At 38.5% G+C, this 24,368-nt stretch overlaps 3 protein-coding genes across 6 annotated transcripts; 2 read left to right on the plus strand and 1 right to left on the minus strand.

The window, feature by feature from the left end:
* Nucleotides 1–876: 876 nt before the first annotated feature.
* Nucleotides 877–3,646, plus strand: LOC149036452 (uncharacterized). Its single transcript, XM_089189670.1, has one exon. The coding sequence runs from the start codon at nucleotides 1,155–1,157 to the stop codon at nucleotides 2,478–2,480; it is 1,326 nt and encodes a 441-aa protein (XP_089045796.1). The 5' UTR covers nucleotides 877–1,154; the 3' UTR covers nucleotides 2,481–3,646.
* A 1,238-nt stretch (nucleotides 3,647–4,884) lies between these two features.
* Nucleotides 4,885–9,985, plus strand: LOC113685768 (phosphoserine phosphatase). The gene is made up of 7 exons (XM_027203315.2): nucleotides 4,885–5,454; nucleotides 7,048–7,132; nucleotides 7,498–7,547; nucleotides 7,729–7,874; nucleotides 8,386–8,482; nucleotides 8,863–8,917; nucleotides 9,290–9,985. Exons 1-7 carry the CDS (start codon nucleotides 5,318–5,320, stop codon nucleotides 9,503–9,505), a joined length of 786 nt encoding a protein of 261 aa, XP_027059116.2. The 5' UTR covers nucleotides 4,885–5,317; the 3' UTR covers nucleotides 9,506–9,985.
* LOC113685767 (putative phospholipase B-like 2) lies at nucleotides 9,545–20,119 on the minus strand. Of its 4 annotated transcripts, none has more exons than XM_089189669.1 (12): nucleotides 19,639–19,949; nucleotides 18,093–18,337; nucleotides 17,652–17,707; nucleotides 16,073–16,170; nucleotides 15,541–15,587; nucleotides 14,777–14,880; nucleotides 14,439–14,599; nucleotides 13,674–13,686; nucleotides 12,881–13,032; nucleotides 12,620–12,772; nucleotides 11,446–11,605; nucleotides 9,545–11,082 (listed from the first exon to the last, which is right to left on the minus strand). In XM_089189669.1, exons 1-12 carry the CDS (start codon nucleotides 19,821–19,823, stop codon nucleotides 10,906–10,908), a joined length of 1,551 nt encoding a protein of 516 aa, XP_089045795.1. In that variant the 5' UTR covers nucleotides 19,824–19,949; the 3' UTR covers nucleotides 9,545–10,905. The 4 variants fall into 4 exon arrangements, with proteins under 4 accessions (XP_089045795.1, XP_089045794.1, XP_027059114.2 ...); XM_089189668.1 differs by having other exon boundaries at nucleotides 15,370–15,587; XM_027203313.2 differs by lacking the exon at nucleotides 17,652–17,707 and having other exon boundaries at nucleotides 15,370–15,587; nucleotides 18,094–18,337; nucleotides 19,639–20,119.
* Between the last annotated feature and the right edge of the window lie 4,249 nt (nucleotides 20,120–24,368).

A 24,368-nucleotide genomic window follows, 5' to 3' on the forward strand; every position in this document is an offset into this window, starting at 1 on the left:
CAAATCTCGATTTTCCACCTTCTAGTCTGTGTGAGACTCGTTCAACAGAAATGATCACAAAATCTGCCCGGAGCGAAAAGCGGCAGTCTAAATAGGGAAACTTGCCGTGTTTTGTAAACTTTCGCCGTTATGTTTTCGCTCGGCCTATTTGTTTGTTTGGTTTTTTTTTTATCGCTGACGGTGAGCTTGAGGCTTTCCGTGAATCATTAGTAGTAAAAGCTGGGAAATTCGTGAGGAAATTTATGAGGTTAGTTATTCCAGAGGAATGCAAAGGAACTTCAGCAATGATTATTTTTTATAAAATAATTCAAATAGTACGCGCTCTGATTGGCCATAAAACCATTTTACATGAGCGTATGTAAACACGGTTTTCGTTCCTCTTTTATTGGTTATTTTATAAAAGAAATGTGAAATGGTTTCCGTGTTTACATAGCCTGATGTAAACACTTGGGAGGTTGGTAGAACACTCGATAAGCTGGAAACCACTCCGCTTCTCGTCGTGGTTTCCTACGCTTATCTCGTGTTCTCCCAACCTCCCGCGTGTTTACATCAGGCTATGTAAACACGGAAACCATTTTACATTTCTTCAATGATAATCACTGAGAGGATGACTCACTGGAATTAGTTTGGTAATGGCCAAGCACTCAGCCCTCTATAGTGAATGTCTTTTTCGAGGAAACTTGTGCTCAGTTGTATAAAGAGCGGATAACGCTATCCAACAGATAAGTAATAGCAAAACGTGTAGTGTTACCCACCGGATAAAGATTTATCCGGTGGATAGCGCTATCCGATCTTCGAACAACCTGGGCCTGATTAAAATACTAGCCAATCAAGGACATTATTTAAGCATATTAACCTAAAACTAGACTCATCATAATGATTTCCTTTTTTCCGAGAAAACCTGATTGAAATGCGAGCCAATCACTTGATTTATCCATAATCAAATACCAGACCATTTACGATGATTGCCTTTTTCCGGGAAAATTCGGTTGAAATATTGGCCAATCACTGGACTTTATTTAACAAAAGGCGAGAACGGAGGCTTATAAAGTGGTTGTCTTTCCGAGAAACTCGACTTGTTTACTTGCTAACATACGCTATTGTGAATATATTAAACTCTTCTAACTTGTAAAGATAGTTAACGAACTAAGAAAATGGCTTCTTACATGGATGAACCGAGTACGAAGAAGCAGCGTTTGAATCCAGAAGAGTCACAGCTCGAAGGTCAGTCGCACTCCAGAAATATTACGCTAGACATGGCAAAATATGACGAGTGGGTTCGTAAACTGTCAGATGAAGAACTTGTCGACATATTTGGGCTGGGAGTCGCAGTGAAAGAATCCGTTACCCTCACAGTGGATGTTAATCAAAAGTTTATGAAGGAGACGCTGTCTTCTCAGATGGAACCGATCCAACAACGCGTTTCCGACATCGAGAAAGAAATAAAGGCCCAGGTGGAAACTGTGAAAGATAACGTCAGCAAAGATGTGAAAGCACTGACAGGCGATTTGAAAACGGATATACAGAATGCACTCGCTCCGAAGATAAAAGAAATTACAGGCACAATGAACAACGTTGAAAAGAATGTAAATGATCAAGTGCTGAAGGTGCAAAAGGAATTAACAACTAAAGTCTGTGAAGGCATCAAGGAAATGACGAGCAATGTGCTTAGTTTCAAAACCGACTTAAGCAAAGGCATTGAGAAAATCGGAGGAACATTAAAGACAGACGTAGACGAGATTGCCGAAAGAGTTCCTGCACTCAACACATTAGAAACGAGGATCAAGGATTCTGAAACCCGTATCACTAAATCATTGGAAAAGCATGGAGAAAAACTGGATTTGATATCAACCGCTTTACAAAATCCACAGAAGAAAGGAGCTCGGGCTGAGAAAGACGTACTTGAGATTCTCAACCAAAACCTTCGCAGAAGTAACTTCACCTTCAGAGACATTACCCGTGAGAAGGGGAAAGGAGATATTGAGGCAGATACCCCTGATGGTCACAAAATCATGATTGAAATAAAGAGCTGGGAGAATACTGTGAGTAAAGATGCGATTGAAACGTTTGAGGGAAACCTTTCGAGGCTTCCTCATTTTAGAGTTGGAATCTTACTTTCGATGAAGAGTGGCATCGCCAACCGATCTAAAAGAAGTGAATTTGAAGTTTTGTTTAATGATGATCGAAAGCAATACATGATCTACGTTCCAAATGCCCTTTACGAGGAGTATGTGATTGTGTGGAGTGTCTTGATGGCCAGTCAATTGGCAAACATGCAGGTTGGGGAGCTTGGAGAAAAGAAGACCCAAGGCCTGCGGAAGGTCTACGAGGAGTTTCAAAAAAATGCACAGTACAGTAAGAAAAGCAGAGCAGACCTTCAGGCTCTAAGGGTGTTAGTACAGCAGCTAGAAGGAAACGTCGTTCCCATCCTCGATACTGTCGACAAAGCGACAAAAGTTCTCAACAAACTGTTAAATTGAAATCAAAAGCGTATTTTCGAATTTAGACACTGTCAATTAGAGAACTGACTGCGAATCATCGTAATATCTTATTTTTTTAATAAAATCTTTCATAATATCTAAAACTTCAGCTAAAAAGATTACTCAGGCAACAAAAGTTATTATCTCAGCTTAATTTAAGAAGTTTCAAGATCTTTACTAGCATCAAGACTTACTAGGTGTTCTGGTCCTTCGAACCCTGTTCCATTGGCTTGCTCCCCACAACAAACGAGACGTATGTCTTCATCATTAGTGTAACCAGATTTATTCAAAGCAAAATTTCGTGGTGAAACGAGAAAGCGTTTTCACCTGCGAGCACGACAATTACAATCCCCGACAATAGCATGGAAAATCAACACCCTAATACCTTGCGATGAAATACAATGTTTAACTGTTTTTGTGACGCTAGACGCGTGACACGTGTGACAGAACAATAGGGTCGAGAGACATAGCGGCTTACATATTTCTGGTGGACGATCATTGCTCTGGGAGTTATTTAACGCGGAAGAGGTATTTAATCACGATTATCAGGGCAGCCGGAGTGCAGAGTCATTACTTCGTCTCCTCAACCCTGAAAGCTCTGTTGCACCATTCACAACACTATTTCGGTCGAGTAATTTCTGTGACATTGAACACCAAACTTCTGTAATACCGTTAACAGGAAGATTAACTAGAAATTGGGCGTGTAAGGAAATCAGAAGAGGCCATACAATCCGTTGAATATGAAAAAGCCTGCCACTGCACTTTTTAGTTTACAGTTTGAGTGATTTACCTATTATCAATACTTGTGTTTCGGCAGTGTACCAGACGCTGCTGTTAGTGAACACATTCAACGGTATTCAGTGGGGCTGAAGCGAAGAGCTGTTTTAATTTTGTGTTGTCGTTTATTAGGACCACAAGGTAAATTTGACTATATTTGTTTGCCACCCACGCTTTTACTAGTGTAGTGTTTTTCTTCTGTCTCTTAGCCTTCCGCAAAGAAGGGACAGAGCGGTCCGCGATTTCAAATAAGTTGTTTACTGTACAACTTGTTCTTTCATTCTAGCTTCACCGATTCAAATGATTTTGAAATCGTGCCCGATGAATCTTGATTGGATGTATTTTGGATAAAATGGTTAAAATCTTGATGATATTTACGCTCTATGAAAGTGATTAATGTACCAGTCACCATAAAAAACACCGAGAGGTGATTCTAGATGTCCTAGCAAATGCCTGACGGATAGTACCCTTCTTTGGCGTACTTGTGTCGATATGGTAAATGTAAATGAAGCAGCAGGAGAATGGTGTAAAGTAACTCAGGCCATCGAAATTTAGCGGTAGAAATGTGCGTAATAGCTGGAGTATTCTCTGATCCCCAATGCAAAAGGAATACCCTGTAATATTTTGCGATAAGATACCTATCTTATCGCAAAATATCAAACTAGTAAGGTAATGTTTACTAGCATCAAAAGAAGTGCATCTTTTTGGAAGTAGTGCAAAATTTGGTGAACCCAGACTTTTGCATGAGAGTGTGAAGAAAATCAGATTCAATGAAAAGAAGTATACACTGCTGGCGCAAGAAGCAGTGGGGAACTGGAGAGTTTAAATTTTAGCATGATCTTTGGAGTACTCCCTTACTAAAGCCCTTCACTTCGAATTTAATTCAACGTTTCCTCGGGCTTCCGCCCTTCGTTTACCGGCCTGGCAGTAATTAAGGGGTATAGGACTGAAATATTATGGGTCACCAATCAAAACTTAAAGAAGCCTATGTGGCCCTGTATTCTGAAGTAGTGCAACATTTTGTCTTTTGTTTGTTTTTTTGTTTTGTTTGTTTGTTTGTTTGTTTTGATCAAACGTCCCGCTTTTGCTTAATCCGTAACAAGTGGGTAGCCAAAATGGTTCTCAGTTGCTGCTATCTTGGTGTTGAAATGTTCTTTGTTATTCATCTCCGAAGTGGCCAATCAGTGAGCTTGGAAATTGCTCCGTGCACTCGTGTGCTCTTGCGTAGTGAAAACAATGTCATGGTGTTATTTTACACTTAAAGTTTCATGACACAATTGAGACGAAAGTACAATTTTCTTTATTTCATCACCAAGCCAAAAAATTACCATCCCTCTCGGTGTGTTAACGCATAACTGATCCTTGCTGGACGAGTGTCACATATGAACCTCATTGTGGCATGGCTTACTTTAGAGAGTCTCTGAAGCTCAAAGATAGATTAAAGAATGTCTTGCGTTTAACCCTTTACAACCTAACATCAGTATTCATATTCTCCATACTGTTCTCTGTACATTAACTATGGTGCTGACAAGGAGAATTCGTCTAACAATGAAGAATTTCACTAGTTTGTGATCATTTCCTTTATTCTCGTGACATTAATGTGTAATTCAGTAGTGGATGTAATGCTAATCGATTGGATTCCCGGTACAGTAAACATAGCGTGATCTCATATCTCAGTGGAAAACCACATTATGACGTGCTTACGTAAGCGGTCTGAGCTTTCTATGGTCGGTTATTTTCCATACGACATTGTGGATAATGGAAGTTTTACTTGGATGTAAATGCTCATCAATGAGTCCAACGTGTTTTGATGATCTCGAAACTCCGTTGAATTTCACGTTAAATATTTCTTTGCTCATCACTTGTTCCTGAGACTCAGAGAGACTCAGTACTTTCACTGTTCTGTATCAAGTATTTTTCCAGAGGCCTGGGTATGAGTGTATGTCTCGCGGATAAAATGAATGTGTCGGCCGAAAGTTATATCACTTCACCGTCGCTTTTCAACTTCTCTTATACGCTAGCAGATAATCAGTAGTAAATCTAAACGATATTTATCCACAATGGTAATTCAGCAAGCGAAACAAGTGTGGAAAAAGGCGGACGCTGTCTGTTTTGACGTGGATAGTACAGTCATAACGGACGAGGGCATCGATGAACTTGCCGCATTTTGCGGAAAAGGGAAAGAAGTATCACAATGGTACGTTGTCATGCAATTATTTCAATTTATCAGAACTTCTCTTCGACAGTATACCGTTTATAGGAAAGTATTTGGCCCCTTAATATCCCGGTAAGGTCTACTTTTAATCGGGATGATGTAACAAAACAGTATTTACATAAATCGTTATCTAGCCGCCAGCGAGAAATAGGAGCGCCTAAATGTTTCTTTCGCCCCAAAAGTTTAGTCTTTTAAAGGTGTTTAAGGTGAAATGCTAGTGTAAGATCCTTAAATTTAATCAGAAACGTCTCTGTGTCGGTGATTCGGGAATAAACTTTTAACGTTGTATTATCAACTGGAGATTCATCCATCTTCCATACTAAGTTAATCGATGGGATCCACCTACGGAAACATGTGAAAAGAAGGCTAAGTTTGATTAAGTATGGCTTAAAATCGATCGTTCTCTTAATTTCGGTGTAGAGAAAAAAATGACTCGTTTATTCGGTGAGGTCGATTTCGGCTCCATCCCACGGCTGGGCAAACCCAGCACGCTTTGTTCACGTGAGACTGTCACACGAGGAAACGTAACACTGTGTTACTTTATCACGTTGCTACCGACCTTTGGACATTGTGACAGAAATTCGTACCAGGCCACTCGTTCCACAAATGGAAAAGCCTTTCCTAAAGACACCTCAGGTAATTTTTTGGTTAGTAAAAATATCCCAGTTTTGAGAAAATATATCTACATGAGGATATTTTGAATAGATGCAAGGCTTTCTTGGCTGAATTCTGTGTTTTCCATAGTGTTCTATAGGAACAATATTCACCTGTTGGCAAGAAAAGTCATCTATCAACCAATCAAGTTTTTTGGGGAGAAAACGTCTTAAATGTGCATCCATGTTGTCTCGATTTTGTTACTGTTAGTATTTCCACTACACTTGAAAACATGAAATTTTTTCATTTGTGATTGACAATTTTGGAATAGTTATGCAAATGATGTGTTATTCAGGCATTTTCAGATGTATTTAAATTTTTTTGTGATATTGGAAACCAAGTGATAATTTTTGTTATTAAGTTATGCAAGGTAAGGTATTTGTCATTTTGGAAAGACTTAGAACTGGCAGTTTTGGAATATTTTTTTAGGGAGATGTGACAGTGAACTATTTTTGATGTTAATAGTTCGAGTCAGAACCTGTAAAAATGTAACTCCTTTAAACAACGAGATAACTCTACCACTGTATGCATTTGTTGAAGGGACTATAATCACATTCATTTGTGACCCTTGCATCAATCATATGTTTTCTATGTTTTGTGAATATGCTGAGGTATTTAAGCTCCAAACTTCCCCTTTGATGAAAATTGTGTTATGACCTATTAATTTAAATGCCAACAAATGAAAAAGCTTGCTCTAAAAATCCTATTTTCATGAATTTATTGGAAATGTCTCGTTTTCAATTAAAATGTGGCATAAACCCTCAGTAGCTTGTCTCTCACCCTACATGTTCATGGCTTTTTTTTATGCATTCATTGGTGTATTGCTTGTTCAGTGTCTTGAACCTTTTTGCAGGTTCATGGTTTTCACTTTTGAAGGTAACAGATTTCTGATTCACGATTTCAATGTTAATCCCTTTGCAGGACTACTAGAGCAATGGGAGGGGGTATTCCATTCAGAACAGCACTTAGGGAGAGACTGGGAATTATTAATGCATCAAGAGAGAAGGTTTGTTCAACGTGTTAAGTTATGGAAAAAGAAAGCAAGAGATTATCACTTTTCCTTATGAACTTCAAAGAAGTTCTTGTATACTTTTCCATTTCTCATTTCACTTAATTTTAAGAATTTTTTATTTATATTCTGTGGTAATCTTGACCAGTGTAAACTGTCATCATTCCTATTTGGTGTCTGTTTTCCCTATCCAAGTAATTTCTGTGGTTAATTGCTGGGTTTTTTTTGTGATTTTCCATGATACCATTAGTGGCTGTGGAAAATGTGAAGAAGCTCCTTCTTATGTCTGTATTATAAACCTTGAAATACAAGATTGATCTTACATGGCTATTTTTTTCTTTTTTTGTTTTGTTCTTTTCCAGCTTCATGAGTTCATAGAGAGAAATCCTGTCCATCTCACACCAGGAATAAGGTACATTTGAGAAGTATTTTACTAGGACAGTTTTGACTAAGCATATTGATTCCTCACCCATAAATGTAGGTGCCTCTTTGTTTGGAGCACTAATGATGATGTGAATGTTTTGTCGAATCTTTGATTTTATTTGAGACTTATTGTATGTAAAGTTAACTATATGATTATGATTTAATTTTAGGGAGCTAGTGAATAGGCTTCAGGAACAGGGTACTGCAGTTTACCTTGTATCTGGTGGATTTAGAAGAGTTATCCAGCGTGCTGCAGAACAACTTGATATACCAGATGAAAATATATTTGCCAATAGACTGCAGTTTGATGATGAAGGTACTGTTTGGTTCTTTATTTTTTCTTTTTGTTTTTTCTTAAGTTCAGTATTAATTGGTGATCTTACCCTGCTCGTGGCTAAATATTGGAAAATATTATTTAGACACCTCTTAATTCCAGCATAGAAGTTAAATGTAACATTACAATTGACATCTATATCAGCCTGCTAACCCATGTATCATAGGCTACTTTTCCTTCCCTCCATTCCCCCTTCCCAGCAAATGGTTAAGTTTTCTTGAAAATTAGTTAGCTAGTACTCAATTGTACTCTTATGACCCATATGTAGCAAAGTAGTCTCAATAATGATTGTAACTTTTCTGGTGATAAAAATGATATATGGTTTATTGAGGTAAATGAAAGTGTAATGAGCTGTGGTCAGATTTGGTGGCTTATGTCTTAGAAATACAAAGAGTCCCCAGAAATCTGCAAGTGAAAGGGTTAAAGGGGTTACTTAAGGTACAATATCTTGGTGTTTTCTTTGATTTAAAGAATCTGGATTTCTTCTTACTAGGGCATTACAACGGCTTTGATGAAAATGAGCCCACCTCAGATTCTGGAGGGAAGACCAGAGTTCTAAAGCTTTTGAAAGAAAAGTATGGATACAAAAGGTAAAAACAGTATGCTTGAATGATACAGCTGTTGGTCCTAGTAAGCAAAAGGGTAGCAACTTCTTCAAAAGCAATTGCATTGGAGGCCAGAGTGGGAATAAAAATTAATTGTGGTACTTTTGAAAAGTTTGAGCTTAGTTTGGGAGTGAAGACAGTGAATGGGAAAGTTGCTATGCTTGTACATTAGTTGTAGATGGTGTGACATGTACTTCATGCAAACTCCTTGTTCCATGGAGGACTTGATACATTGTCAGTTAACTTAACCTTAAACATAGGCAACTTTTTCGCAAGTCAGTGAGAAACAGTATCAGAACAAATCAGTTGTATTTTTTTTGTCTCTAACATTTCCTCTCGTCAAACTTTGATCTGTTGGCTTTCAGTTTGGTTATGATTGGTGATGGGGCTACAGACCTAGAGACATTTCCATCTGCAGCTGTGAGTACCAGTTTGTTGTTGTTATTGTTTTTACATGATATATTATTATTTTTCAAGTGAATAGTTAGTTAAGTAAGATTAAGACTCTGGTTGTTTGCAAGCTGGTATGTAGTGTTATCAATGGGACAAATTGCCTTCTGCTCCTTGAGAATTGGTTAAACATGGGGAATGGAGAACTGAATCACTGAAATAAGTGAATCATATCAATATTGACCATTTGAACTACTAAGATGAGGCAAATAATGAAGATTTGGTTTATTTTTGTAATGCATGGTAGAGAGACATGATAACTTGAGTAGAGGATGTTCATGGTTTATTTTAAAATTACAGTCATGTAGTGCTGATATTTATTCAACTTGTTAAACTTTTCAGGACACATTTATTGGCTTTGGTGGTAATGTTGTGAGAGAAAAGGTGAAGGCACATGCTCCATGGTATGTGACTGACTTTAAAGAGCTTTTAAAAGAGCTAAACCCATCCTCTCAAAATGGAGCAACTGAAAATGGAGCATCAGAACACCTAATGAATGGATTGAATGGAGCAAGTGAACATGTAATCTCTGGAGTAAATAGCAAACACTACATTTGAAGGAAGCAATGCAATGAACAGATCTGTTAGGACACAGGATTAATTTTCATTTGAGAGACATTTTAATTATATACCACAATCCATTGCATCATCCATTGTGTGCTGACTTTTACATATCAATGATATAAATAATTATTTATTGACGGTACAAAATAAATGAATCTCATGAGAGGGTTTTAAATCAAAGAAATTATTTTCAATTCACAACAGTGTTCAAAAATTTTCAGCAGACAATGTGGCCTCAAGATTATGGCTGTACAGTCAACCAACCCAAGAAATCTTTTTATAATTTGAGGTTTCTTCAGAACACTAGAGTTATGGTCTTACCACTTCTGTTGAACATGAACTGTTTTTTCCTACACAGCGTTGCAAAATATAACTCGATGTCTCTACTAATGTTATGCTATTTTCAAGTGGTACAGTATTTCTCGGCAAATGTAAAGCTGTTTCTTTTTAAAGCTAATATATCTCTTTTGTAAATGTTGTGATCTGCTTGTTATTTGAGATTGAGAGTGACATAAACAAAAACAACTTTGATATTAATCATTTTAGCAACTTTGCACGCACAGTGCATGTCCTCAGATAAAAGCAATAGCTTTGGGTACATTAGGAACATGTTTGATAAAAATTCCTAGTTGGGTATTCTTTGTCATATCTGATTGATGGAGATGGATGGTTGGGGTCAAACAACTTTTTGAAATTTTGAACTGGGGTTTCGCGGTTGTCTACTGTGAAATAACTTATGATCCTTGCAGTCTGATTGGTTCTCACGGGTGCAAGCCAAATCGCACCATTTTATGCTCTAAATAGCATCTTTACCAGCCAACGAGATGGCTTTACTAAAACAACCGATCAAATTTTAAGGGTTGTTTAAAGAAATCAATCAAATTGCAGGAAAATGAGGGCAACTTTTAAAACTTTTCACCAACAAGCTAAATATACTAGGTCAATAGGATATTTGTGCGGACTTGTATTGCGTGCAACTGAATTTTGGAAAGTAGTGTTAGAACTCGTTATCCCAGATTAAGAAAAGGCCTGAAACAATATTGGTTTGAGAACTTTCATTTTTTCAGTGTTAAGCAATGAAGAAAATATTTACATGGCATGCTTCTTGAGCTTGAAACAACTAGGGCCAGTTATTTTAACGAAGTTTATCTGTTGTTATACAAAAACGCGTCCTAAATTACCTTCAATTTTGTCGAACCTTTCATCTGAACATTTATTTTTGAGAACAGTGTAGAGAGGGCCGAAAGCTAACAGTAGAGATAACATTTATTTGATTATATAAACCCTCTCGCAAAGAATACCAGAAGCCTACTGCTTCTGTAAGACCGCGATTTGGGTTAGACCTTGTGTAAATAACCGGCCTCTTCAGTTTTTGAAAACGTAATCAATTTTATTCAAAGCTCGAGTGGAGAAAATTTCACCATGACAGGTCCAAAGTCCCAGGCGTCAGGATGTCCCATAGGCCTTTTCCAGCCCGACGTGCTCCATTTAAAGATAGGCTGCTGGTCATGTGTGGGACCGCTGACCGCCATACACGACAGTGATTTGTTGAATAGGTCATAACTGGTCACCTAAATCGGCAAAGGGAACTTAATATGGATTCACGTCATGGATTTGTATGAAAAGTTGCACCGTAAATTTTGTTTGATCGGAGGCTCATTTTTTCCTTTTGACGGTAAATACAGCGCACAGCGAAGGGAATTTTGTAATTTGGAGGTTCAATCCGGCTTCTTGGAACAGCTATCTGGGAACAGTGAAAACTGAGATGTGGAAAAAACTTGAGGGTGGATATAACGGGTACATAGATGGATATTAAATGATAAGAATGGAGTAGAGAGAGAAATTTATAATGTATTTTTTTTTAGGGAAATACACCGGTAACATTTTCTCTTTCTTCCGAGAGAACTCCTAAGCAAAGGGAGACCTGATCTTACCTTGCAGTCTGTGCCTCCATGGTTTCTGTGGCCTAAAAAACTGAAAGGATAGGAGCCATTTGCAGGATTGAGGTCGGAGCGGGCTGATATAGCATTCTCAGCACTGTACGGAGGTGAACAGGAACACTTGGACAGATTGTCGTATTTGTAATCGTTATATCTGGAATAATGATCCGGATCGTTAACAAAACGTTCATTACTTATATTAAAGCTGCGCAACCTCTTTTTCGGGCGGGGGAGGAGCTAAGGAGCAAAATTGTGACTTAAATTGACTTAAAATCACAGAATGCATCAGCTTAATCGTTTCACTCATTACTGTCTCCTATACAATTCTTAGAACCAATAAGCAGTAAGCTTTTTAGCAATAACCCTTTTTACGATATTGATTCTTATGACGTTAGTTCGGTGAACTAAGTATTGGTGAAAAGGTAAAAAACGAGTCGTTTCGCTAACGACCAGTTCATTAACGTCTTATATCGTTTCGCCAACGTCTCAGGTCAGTCCCATCCCATAAGTTATCTCGCTAACGCACAACAAAAAATTTAGTGATTCCATCAGCAGAAATTGATCGCCTTCTAATCGACCGTCGATTCGATATATGCAAGGTCGAATTGATACGACTCAAGTCACTGGAATACAAAGAAAAAAAAAAGTAAAGCCTTTATACAGGCCTAAGTGGCCCACGCTTAAGTCCGGTTCATTAGCATGAAGCGGCTAGGAGTGTTGTTACTCCCCCCTGGATGGGATGCTAGTCCATCGCAGGGTTACCCCCAGCAAATTTGCTGGAATCCATTTGTATACCTGGGTGAAGAGAAGCACTGTGAGAGTTAAGTGTCCTGCCTAAGAACACAACATAATGACCATGGCCAGGGCTCGAACCCGGACTACTCGATCCGGAGTCGAGCGCACTAACCATGAAGCCACCGCGCCTCCACACAAAATTCAAAGTTAAGGTTTAATTTGGAGGTTTCATTCGTCTATGGTGCAATAAACCAACGGCAAAACATTTCATTTGTAGCACCTTCGAAGAAAACAAAACTAAGAAGAGACGTTGGTAAAAATAATTTAAAATGTTAGCGAACTGACCTGAGACGTTGGCGAAACGACCTAAGATGTTAGCGAACTGGTCGTTAGCAAAACGACTCGAAGGCGAAACGACCATTTACAGGCATACCTCATTAACGTTATGAAGCCACTCAAGTCGTTCACTTTTCCTTGGTCCCTTTTGAAGATTTGAGCTCGTGGGTTCAAATGATAATCAAACCATGGACCGTATTTCTTGACATTCTCTGGTTGGCCACTTAAGTTGTAGATTTCAGGGAAGTATCTATGAAGGAAACAAAACGGATTTCACTGGGAACCAAAACATCTACTTTTCTGTTTCTGTCTGGGGGAGGGGGGTGGGGGTACCAGTCAAAGGGTAAATCATACTAACGGTAGATTGTAGCTTGCCCAGTATCGCTCGTTGTCGAGGATTTCGGACATGTCCGCCATCATAACAGTTCCTGGTAGTTGCTCAAGAACCCAGAATGTATCGGGCGCAAGCGGTTGATTCGGGACAAACTGCTTATAGTTCACGACCATCCACTGGAAGAAAAACCAACGAACAAAAGGAAACAGAAAAAAAATTTGTATAAGTATAAGAGAGTGACACCAAAACAGTTTAGGAACAAGCTCAGTGGAACTAGTCCCAGCAAGAGAATATAGCTTTTTTCTCTTAATCCTAGTTGGAGTTTTTGAGCACAAGACTTCAAACAGATCAATAGTTTTCATCTCACACGTTTTAACCACGGGTTAAACTATGTAGGGCTAACTGAATTACACCAAAAATGCTCGTAGAATTGACCCCCTGACTTCAAATACTGTATATCTATGTCAAGTTCAATGTAGGGTTCAATTCATCAGTGGACTGATATCACATGGATCAAGAAGCAACGCAAGATTTTATTAGGTGTTTTTCTTTGGTGTAGCAGCGTCTTATGTATACCTTAGTGACATTAGTTAACCCTTAACTCTCGTGAGTGACCAAGACAGAATTTCTCCCTACAATATCCGTAAAAATTTCAAGCAGACAAGTGATGAGAATAAAAGAGAAATATCAATTAGTGTATTATCGGTTGATCCAGTAACAAATTCTCAGAACTAAAACCATAGGAATTGAACAGCAGTCAGTAAGGAGAATTACTAATGAGATGTGTCAAACTCGTGAAGTTTTTTTAAAATCTTACCTGGTTATTGTAGCTGAGAGGTCGCGTGTATTTCCGGTAGAAAATAACCAATGGGGAAGATGAAGGTAAAGAAAGCAGCATAATTAACCTTAAAATATTTTTCATAGCAAGAACTACTGCAGCTGTCAGCCTTATCTTTTCTTACCGTTTTTAATGAGCAGATCTAATGCAATAACATGAAGCTCAAGAAAAGTGTTAAGAATCCAAAGCTGCTTTTAGTGAATGGTAATCACGTGTGAAGTCTTGGAGAGGGGACATCCTGAGGAAATATTGTAGCAAATGACAGAGGCGCTTGTCCTCTCGCTGCGAGTTGAAAAATATGGGTGTTTGGGACGAAACTGATTGTTGGCGAGGAATTTGGTAGGCTTGCACATACAGATAGTTAAAATCTGCATACATCCCCATCATTTTTAGAGGAGTTCACCAGGGAGATGGACAAAGCCTTTTTCCACAGATATCTTCTCAGAAAATAGACCACAAATGTTTCATCGTAAAATTAAGTGCAGCGAGAGTTTAGCACTACAGTGTGTTTATTGTAGGATTTAATTGGAATTTGGAAGGAGAAAAGCTTGGGTGAGGTAGAGAACTAACTTAGAGGAAAAATGGCTGAACGTACATGTAAAGCTAGATCCGGGAATCGAACCCGGGAGACTGAAGAGAGAGAGAGAGAGAGAGATGAGGCGGGAAGGGGGCTCATTATGGTGACACCCTTCTTTCCCCACATGACTTGTCATGAAAGTGCTACAGCGCATAGTCAAAACCTACGTTCCACTATTATACTTGGAAAAAATCTCGACCCATTCCCGCGCCGTATTGGCAAGGCGATTAGCTACCAGGTTCCTGATCCATTCTAAAACAGTGCCAACAGGTTGAACGTATTTCCACAAAGCTGGGTTATCGTTGTCTATGGTCGTCTCTTGTACTAACTAAATTTAAAGAACAGACAATGATAAGTATGATGATGATGAAAATAATAATTGTAATGATAGTTATAGTAAAAAAGGAAACAGTGTCAGAAATTTTGGACACAGAATAATGAGGTCTGACTTTTCTCCTGAGGAAGGCTTCTTATTGTCTAACACAAACTAATTAATACTAATTACCAATCCACTGTTGATCATGTAGAAATCATCTCCACTCAGGAGCCGTCCTGGGTATGAAGAAAAGCATTGCTTTTTTCCTGGTACAATGGCAGGGATATCGGAATCTAGAAAGATCAAGGGTGAAAAATTGTATCAGGCCACAGTGCATTAGGGTCTATCACCGGGGAGGGGGGACCTCTGAGACTGAGTGATTAATAATGACCAGTCCCTTCTATATCTATCTCTCTATCCAGGCTAGTGCATTGTATCAGGACAAAAAACGACATCGCTCGTCGAGGCTTAAATACAGGTGAAGCGGGATGAGGAGGTAGTCTGCTCCAGACTAACATAACAAACCAAGGATGAGTAGACATAGCGTGTGGTTGGAGTTTTCATTGACCCTCTGAGGTCCTCTGAGTATTTGCTTTTGTGAAGCTTGTTCATTTGTTCTACTCTGTTTAAGTTATAAAAACATCTTGAGAGTCTATTTTCCCACCTACCATGTCCTCACTTCTCTTCAGGCATATATCGCACACTTTCTATCATTATTAGCATAGCAAGTAAACCCAGTCGACCTAGGTATGAAGCATTCAACAAGTTCTTGTGGCGAATACCTGTGATGCTTTGACGATTAAATGGAAAGTTATAAGACTTAAACAGCCGTAGCATAGTGTTGTAAGAACCCCACGTGTCATGTGAAATCAGCAGATCCTTGTTGCCAGGCAACAGCTTGACAAGTGCGGAGCATGACCTTGTGCCAAAACTTTTACTCAGAGTTTTCCTACCGAGAGCTTGTTCCAAACCATCTAAGTCACCAGCGACTTGCATCAAGCTGTAAGGGAATGAAGAAAAAAGAAAACAGCAAACAAACATCGAATTTGGCGACTAAAATGGATGAAACGGTAAATTTGGCTGATTTCCGGTGTTAGCCTGAATGGGTTTGTGAATGGTCTAATGTCCAGGCTCCTCAGGATAGAGCGTTCCTTAGTTGTATAATACCAGCAAACCGAGGAAGACTAGTTCTTACAATACAGCCTCTCAAAGAAATAGACTATGAATAGGAACCAATAGAGTGGCAGAGACCAAATAAGAGTAACCTATGATGGCATTAGCATCCCTTTTAGGTGAAGTTACCACGCTATTTTTAGACTTTTTAAGCCACTTCTTGGTACAGAACCAGAATGAATGTGATGAATCAACTGCATTATACTGACTTCTTCGTACTACTCAAGACAAGCACATGAATCTAATGACACACAATACATCCAAGGTTTGCTGAGCTTATTTTCCTACGACACTATACTAAACAGGTCTTACAGGAATCCAAAATCAGGAATGACAGCTCCTTCAGCTTTACTTTTGTTTTCTCTGTATCCTTCTTTCAGACCCTCAAGCTGCTCAAGAACAAGTTCAACCTCGAAAAAAGAGAACAATAATAATCAAAATAATACGAACATTATACACGCATTTTGATTGGTTCTCAACTATGTTCTTTTGCAGGACAGATGCATAAATTGCGCCACCACTACCAATTTTTTTGCCTATCTATTGTATAAAGAAGATAGATTTTATGTTACCATGGGCCTATTTAGTAATGACTCGTAGACGTCAAAAAGAGGTAAGAACATCAGTGACGCACTCGGCTGTAAAAGTGCCATTCATTGTTCTTACCACATATTGACATCGTCTATAATAATAGTAAGTCTATAATAATAATAATGTTATTTATCCAGGGAGCTCACATCACCAAAGGTGTTATTCAGTGAGGCCCTGCCAAAAAAAAGAAAAATGTTAAATAAATAATAAAAAATACAATATTAAAATGTTCAATAAAATTACATTATAAAATGATTTAAAAAAATTGCTTAAAAATTAAAAGTGACCTCATGTCACGTATTGACTTGTCAAGACTGTTCCATTCTCCCAGTCCTTGATAAAAAAGGCGCTGTTTTCCATAATTGCGCCTAACTCGCGGTAAGTAAAAATTGGATTTGCCACGAGTATTTGAAGAATGGATGTCACTGATTAGCTTTGTATCAAACTTAAAATCTATAATACCATTTACATATTTATAAACGAAGACACAGCGGTGAAATAACCTAAGTTTAAAAGGTGTTGGCCAACAAAGTTCTTATAAAGCCTCTATAGAAGAGATCTATTATTGAACAGAAGGCCGCAACACAGAATCTATTGGTGAAATAAAACACGGAGATAAAGGAAACTCTCAGACACTATTATTGGCATTTCCATTGTTACAGTATTTTCGAATGTTGTGTTTTTTTTGTTATGAAGATTTTCGTCACTAATACATTGGCTGCCTCGCTCCATTTGTCTGTTAAGAGAGATTGATATGTCAGTGAAAGATCGATGTAAGGCAACAATGTACTCCTCCTTGATCAATCAATGTTGTAGATGATTAGCAGCCAGTTAGTGAAGTTCATTTTTTATACTTAATCATTTGTGACGAAGAAAGGAAGATGGCCAGTGTAAAGCTATAGTCCTTAACAAAGATCTTTAGGCGAGGGGAGATTTGCATACGCCCTAAAAATGATTTCAAATATGAAATTTGTAAAGTTTACCAGCCCGTCCTCTAGTTTTCTTTCGTTCCTGCTACCTCCCCCCCCTTCCCCAGAATGATGTATACTGTTGACGAAATGGAAAATCACCAAATGCATAAAGCTGTTTCGAGAACGCTTGTTGGAAAGAAGCGTAAACCTGCACGTGACGACTGCGGAAGCTACCGTGGGTATTTTTCAGGTCACGGTTCCTTGGCCTTAAGATTTCAAGGAAGTCTGAGAAAAAGTCACTGTAAGGACGAGGTATCACAGGTTAGATGAATTACATACTTAGTAGACCTATTAAGGTATTATTATTGACTACCGGGTACCCAGATTACCTTTCGAGATTGTCGCAGCAGTTTTGTCCTTTTTCCAACAACCTTTCTTGAAAAAGCCCACGACAAACATTGATATTGTAACCAGGAAGTAGGCAGAAATAAAAATTGTGTTCCAAAACTTTTGTCCAAATTGTCAGAGTTCCTTTCGTACTAAAGAAGCATGTTAATACGCTCCGAAGGGTAGAGAAAACGTCAAACTACACCAAATTTTTACACTTCAGACCACGGAGTAACAAGGAAACTGTTCTGATTTAGGACAGCTGTTAAGATGTTTAATCTCCATCGTAAGTTAGAACTGTTTTGGAGTAATTACAGTGTAGTACAGGAGGTGACCAATACATTCGCCTTTCTGCCGTAGTACCTGCCTAGTCACAATACAATCGATCTTTTCTTATAGGAGATGTCATTCTGTTTCAACTAACTGCTGAAATTACTGTTTTACCTGGTGCCAGTATTCATCTGTTGGGTTGTTCTGTATCTGAAATCTCATCCAAGACAGATTCTCTCCGAGGAATTCACCGAGAGAGAAGCAGAAATCTGGGTCCTCTGAGCAATAATCAGCCAACGTGTTAAGCCAGTGCATGTCAATCAAATGTGACGTCACATAGCCCTCCAGCATGCCAGCAACCAATGCTTGCTGCTTGTCTTTGTAGTCACCACGGGTTACAACTTGGAAGAATTCCCAGCTGTATATCGAAAATAAATACTTTAAAGCGTTACCTCTAGGTGGGGAAGAATGCGTGATTATATTCGGAGATAGCGTGATTATATTCGGAGAGGAGGAATAGCGTGACTGGTAGATAACTCAAAGAGGAGCAAAGATTACGAATATTTTTTCTGCACGAATATTTTTTCTGCACGAATATTTAGCCAACGGATCTAATGAAGCTATCTTCTAAACCTACCAATATAACTGCTGACCTAATTTGCATATAAAAAATTCACCAATTTGTACGAAAGAATTCTCAAAATGAAGGCGTTAATCGGGCTAAAGAAGCATATCAGTGCATATTTTATACGCTAATGAAGTCACCGATTGCCTCAAACCCGCGGGTATATCTTTAACTTTCATCCACCAACATCTTAAAAACAACGCAAATCCATGTGTCAGCTCAATTACGCTCGTGTCAAAGATCATTTGCATAATTCTGAATTGACCAAGATCTCCTTTTGACCGTTCAAACTTCGTTTATTTATCCTCTACGTTGAGGATTTGAGGTTTTCATAACAACTGAATGGAGAATAGACGCTGAGTCATCCTAAAACGTTGCGTAAACGTGATCGGTCGTAACGCTTGCATGCTTGCGTGACTTACAAAGTAAACAAAACCAAACTTAGTTAATCGAAAGTTATTTTACAAGGAATTTATCTCTTAAAACGTTTACTTGATTCATAGAAAGCGAAGATTGTAGTGACTGCAGGTATTTCAGCCCTGATTTCTTTCTCGGAATGCCGGGACGACGTATCGAATTTTTCTGAAGTCTGAAATTTTCACTTTCGATCGCTGTCCACACGGGTGTTTTAGCCAAATATCATTGTTTGCTTGTGGCATCGCAAAAAAAAGAGAATCGGAGAACAACTAAACTATTTTTGGAACATGTGTCCTAAACCCTTTTCATGGGCAAAAAATAAAAGAAACTTTTTTTCCGACGGGAAGTCGAGAGGACCGCTCTTAGCGAGAGCGGCACTTAAAATGAGTTAGTACTTGTTACGACTCGTGAACGTCTTAACTTAGTCACTGGACTTGAATATAAACAAACAAGCAGATAATTATGTTGTAGCGTGACCTCGAGACAAAACTGTTTAGATCACCTTTTTTCAGATGTAAATTTTCGTCCTTTACTCGAACTGTGATGAAAAATGATGTGAGTTGATAACTCAAAACCTAACGTCCCAAATATCTAACAGCCAAGTGACGATTGGATTTCATCAGCAACTGTGGTGCCGAATGAGCAACTGAAAACTCTGGAATATCTGTTAATCTTACCCCGATTTTTGTATACTTCCACTAAGCTTTCCGCTCGCAGCTGGATCATCATAGTTTCCTCTCCGGATTACTACATTAGAAGATTTTTCTCCCTTCTCCAAAATAGCTGAATATATCTCATCATCTCCGTATGCTAAACTCACAAGCAACAGGACAACTGCAGTAACTATCTGTTTCAGCCACATATTTGTCGATTACAGAGGCTTGTGCTTGACTTCAGAAGCGCATTAGACCGAAACAACTGCGTCATGGAGCCATTTTGTATCTAGGCTGAAAATTATTAAACTCGATAACAAAGCTTCTCACGTGATTACGCAACGGGTGAATGCCCGAAGTCTAAAGTGGAGGTGGTGGATCAAGATTTTTTTTTCCCAAAGATGGAATTCTAACCGACAATTCTTCTCTTCTTTCTTTGTATGGTGTAAATATGGTAAAAAAACAGCTTCGTTTTCATCAGTTCCTAGTCGTCATTTTTGCAATATGCACTTTGGTTTGGCAGTAAATGTTTCCTAATATAACCCTTTACACCCTAAAATCAGTATGCATATTCTCCTTACTGTTCTGCCGAAATCCAGAATTTGTTTAAAATTAAGAGCTTCTTCAGTCGGTGATCAACTCCTTTATTCTCCTGATCTTCATGTTTATTTCAGGCGTGATATGGTAAGGAGAAACTAGATGCCAGCCACTCTTGGGAATTAAAGGATTAAGAGTCTGTCCAGGAGAGGACCGGACAGGCGTGACACATGCCATCTCACCGATTTCTTTCAACTTTCACAGTTTATAGGGGTCAGTAAGTTATTCAAGAATCCAGAGTGGTTCGGGCTCCTGGCTAATCCCCAGGGTATTAGAGCCCCCACATTATATCCCTTGGGTAAAAGGCTAAAATAAGCTCGAAAAATGCACTTTCAATGAATCTCTCTCACACTAATCTTATTTTGTCCATTGGTTGTTTGGACGTTAATGAAACAATTCCTTTAAGTTGGGGTAATTTGACATGACTTCTCTCAATTTGGAGCAGTTAATCATTAACTTTGTCACGCAACTATTCCCCCCCAAAAAATCGGTTTTTTAATTGCAAGTATCTGCAATTGGCAACATACTATCATAGGAAAGACCTACCTTAACACTACGTTTGTGGACAAAAAAATGTTTGGCCTCTGTAAAATATTCGTGATCACGTCCCTATGAAATAAGTGACCTCTGACGTTAATTTATGCAATTTTTGGTCAGAAACTGGTGTTTAGTGACTCAGTTTCAATTTGAGAATGAGATCGTCGACGCTAGTTTTGCGGTGCTAATGTCTAAAAACAGCAGATGTATAGCTGTCAAGCTAAGAAGTCACATATCATAGAAATTATGTGGCGCTGACACAATCCATCGGAAAAATTATACGTAAATGTATGTAGATATCATACTTTATACATTAACGAATTGACGTCGGCAGTTGACAGTGACGTTTGCCAAATGTAATTTACACAAATGAAACACTAAATATACTCATTATAAGTTTACTCAATTCGCCATAATTTTTTTATCGGTGGGAAACTTTGGAGCAGACCCAATCGAATGTTAGGTACATTTTGATGACTCAAGCTAACTCTACCGGAACGCACTGTCTTAATTGGAGGTTATTCATGAGACATATATGAGGCAATCAACTGGATTAAGTAAGGCTCGAGCGAGGTGAGTTTTGACTTTTCTGATAATTGTAACTTTATTTGGTTTTATCAACTGAGTTGAAAACGTTAAGAGTTTTTAGAGCTGTAATCGTAAAAATTGAACTTTTTTTTATTTTGACCTGATAACCAGTAATTAGCTGATAAAAAAATTTCAAATTGAAATTGCTCAAATTTTGTAAATGTTCATTTTTTCGTTATGAAAGAATATTTTTGTTTGCAAGAAGAAATGAACAAAAAATTCAATCACATCGATCTCAAGATTTAATTATCAGTCAACAGAATTGCAAATTGGCAAACCATTATCTTTGAATGCTGCCATTGTGATGTCAGTAAATGAACTGTCAGCTCTGATTCTGTCCGGTGGTTTTAAATTGGTCCAATGTGGTATCTTTTTATGCATTATTGCTTCGGACAAAAATAAAACCTTGTTTCTGGAACGAAATTCTGTTCATAAGGGACATAAAGTCCTTTAATGGTGACGGTATCTTCATCTTCATGTTGTATTTTTCTAAAAACCCGCCATATTGGTGCTTGTCCTCTTTTTTTTTCTTTTTTTCTAGAGTCCAGACTTGTTGGTTTTTACTTCGAGGGTCATTTTACATTATGTACGTATATACGTATTATTTCTCTTATCGTCTTTGTAGTGGCCTTTCCGTTCACATTTCCGTTTACCTAGCTTGACGGATTATATGATGCAACCTATATTTTTGGAACTTGAAGTGTGCCGGTGTCATTTTATGCCAGCTATAAACGTCATTATAAAAAAACCAAAAAATAAACCGAAAAAAAAATTCATCAAAAATAAATCCGGAATACCACAAATAAACTTAGAGTAGTTATGAACTGAACTTAAAAACTACTTTTATTTTCATAAGCCCGCTGACGGCCGGTGGGCAAAACAAAACTTAACAAACGATTTTGAAAAAAATTACATGATGTTCATCGAGAAATCGACGAGGATTTTAAAGCCAGGAGAACTTCCAAGAGCGAAAAATTTAGAAAGTTAGTTGAGATAGTGCAAGTGAATAAATGTATTTTCACAAGGAATGTGGTTCGCATCAAAGCAGCCGTTTGTGGGAAGAAACGTTGCATTTAGGAGAATACATCTTCCTGGACCCGCGACAGTTTACCCGCGACCCGCGCCGTTTAGATTCTCATCTCATCATCTGACATGCGTACCATAGAACTTTCTGGTACATTTCATCAAGTCACGCAGTTATTACATAATACTACTAAAATAGTTCTTTTTTAAGCTTCTAGAACACTTTGTGAATGTATGTGGGAACTCAGTCAGTATAGCAGTAGTTGTTGTTGTCGGGAGTGACCGACTGTGTAGAAAGCTATACCGTGAGAGAGAGCTATAGTGGAAGCTTGCAAATTTCAAGAAAGGTTGGAAGAAAACTGTGTGTTTGGCTCAGCAGTGAGCTAGGCTATAAACTGTGGTAGGCTTAAGTAAGTTTATCGAGGATAGGTATTGTACCGCCATCAGTTTGGAGTCGCTCCTTATTAAGATTATTACTCGTTGTTTAATAAAGTAATTTAGTTTGTAGGATTGTAGCGTTTTTCTCTCGGTTAGATTATACCGTAACACCTGTGAGATCAGTGGATCGATCAAGGGCTGGACCACAAATAGGTCGTAGAATTTGTGGGATACGACACAGCACCCGTTTGATTACCTGACAATTTCGATCATGAATATTTGAGCTTGCCTGGACTGAAGTTAGAGGTGACAAACCTAGAAATCGCTTATTTCACACTTCTTATTGTTATATTTGACGCTCCTGAACGCTCCAGAACCCGATAGTAAATGTGGAGGTGAAACACCATTAGTAAAAAGCAATGAAATCCTCTCCAAACTAGATACCTAAACTGGCAACACATGTTTGGAACCAACAATAACACAACAATTAAGAAAAGTCATACCGTCCCTCTTTTCTTAAAATACAGACAAGGATATCGCTATATTCTGATGAAGGCTCGAGGAAAAATGTTCGCAGTCTACGAGGTAAAAGAAAAAAGATTCGTGAGCTTAGGTCCCCAGTTTCCATTCGTAGACAGGAACCGCATGCAAATCAAGATATTTACAATGACCTAGCTGGTTGTATAGAAGGTCTACATCCTGGGCATCATATTGACATGAAAAAAATACAGAACAAAAGGAACGAAGTAGATAAAGGGAGACAATGCAGAAACGTGCACTGATTTAATCGATCAAAGCATTTCTAGACAATATCTTTAATTCTTGTATCGCAAATTTCCCAGGATGCAGAGGAATGCGCTACGAAACAGGGTTACAACTTCCGGTGGAATACTAAAGGAGATATGCACTTAGAGCAGAACAAACCTGTTTTTGTTCGCCATCCGGTGACAGGTGTCAAGACTTGGTTTAACCAGGTCTATAATCATAAAAACACACATGAAAATTCCATGCCAAGGTTTATTGGCGCTGATATCCCAGATGACAAAATGCCGCGGCACACCTTATACGGAAACGGAAGAGATATTGAACCAGAAGTGTTGCAACATATGCGGACATATGCGTGCGACAGCGTGGGCATGCGCTGTTGGTTTCAAGTGGCAGCGCGGTGATTTGTTAGCGCTGGACAATCTGACTGTTTTACACGGGCGGCTGGGTTTTACTGGCGATAAAAAGATTCTTGTATATTTAAACGCCTGAATAACTGTCAGTTCTGTTTTTCTTTTCGTTTTCGAATAAGGAAATTAGTCATATTGTTATGTAGCTATAGTAACAAGAACGCCGCAGGGAAATGTAGAGGAGTGATTCGTTAGGTTTAGTTTTGACCGGTGACCTTCCAACAGAATGGATTAAGTTCTCAAAAACCTATTTTACTTGAGGGCCTAATGGCTGAACACTTTCCGCGAGTTTGCGGCTTGGTTTTTTTGGATGGAGGCTTGATCAAGATAGAGATTCCAGATTCACGCAGTAATGTGCATAAATCACCAAGGACCGATGCCACATGAATATAATCATCAACTAGGAGGAAATCTTCTTGATTGGTTGGTTAACTTTTATGTGTATTACCCTATGAT

The sequence above is a fragment of the Pocillopora damicornis genome, chromosome 12, assembly GCF_964200805.1.
Source record: "Pocillopora damicornis chromosome 12, jaPocDami1.2, whole genome shotgun sequence".
Classification (NCBI taxonomy): domain Eukaryota; kingdom Metazoa; phylum Cnidaria; class Anthozoa; order Scleractinia; family Pocilloporidae; genus Pocillopora; species Pocillopora damicornis.

Coding starts and splice junctions, on each gene's coding strand:
- LOC149036452 (XM_089189670.1), top strand. CDS start 1,155: ATGGCTTCTTACATGGATGAACCGAGTACGAAGAAGCAGCGTTTGAAT.
- LOC113685768 (XM_027203315.2), top strand. CDS start 5,318: ATGGTAATTCAGCAAGCGAAACAAGTGTGGAAAAAGGCGGACGCTGTC. Junction 7,133..7,497: donor TTAATGCATCAAGAGAGAAG/GTTTGTTCAACG, acceptor GTTCTTTTCCAG/CTTCATGAGTTCATAGAGAG. Junction 7,548..7,728: donor CATCTCACACCAGGAATAAG/GTACATTTGAGA, acceptor ATTTAATTTTAG/GGAGCTAGTGAATAGGCTTC.
- LOC113685767 (XM_089189668.1), bottom strand. CDS start 19,823: ATGTGGCTGAAACAGATAGTTACTGCAGTTGTCCTGTTGCTTGTGAGT. Junction 14,881..15,369: donor TAATCGTCAAAGCATCACAG/GTATTCGCCACA, acceptor TGATCTTTCTAG/ATTCCGATATCCCTGCCATT. Junction 11,083..11,445: donor ATGGAGGCACAGACTGCAAG/GTAAGATCAGGT, acceptor TTGCCGATTTAG/GTGACCAGTTATGACCTATT.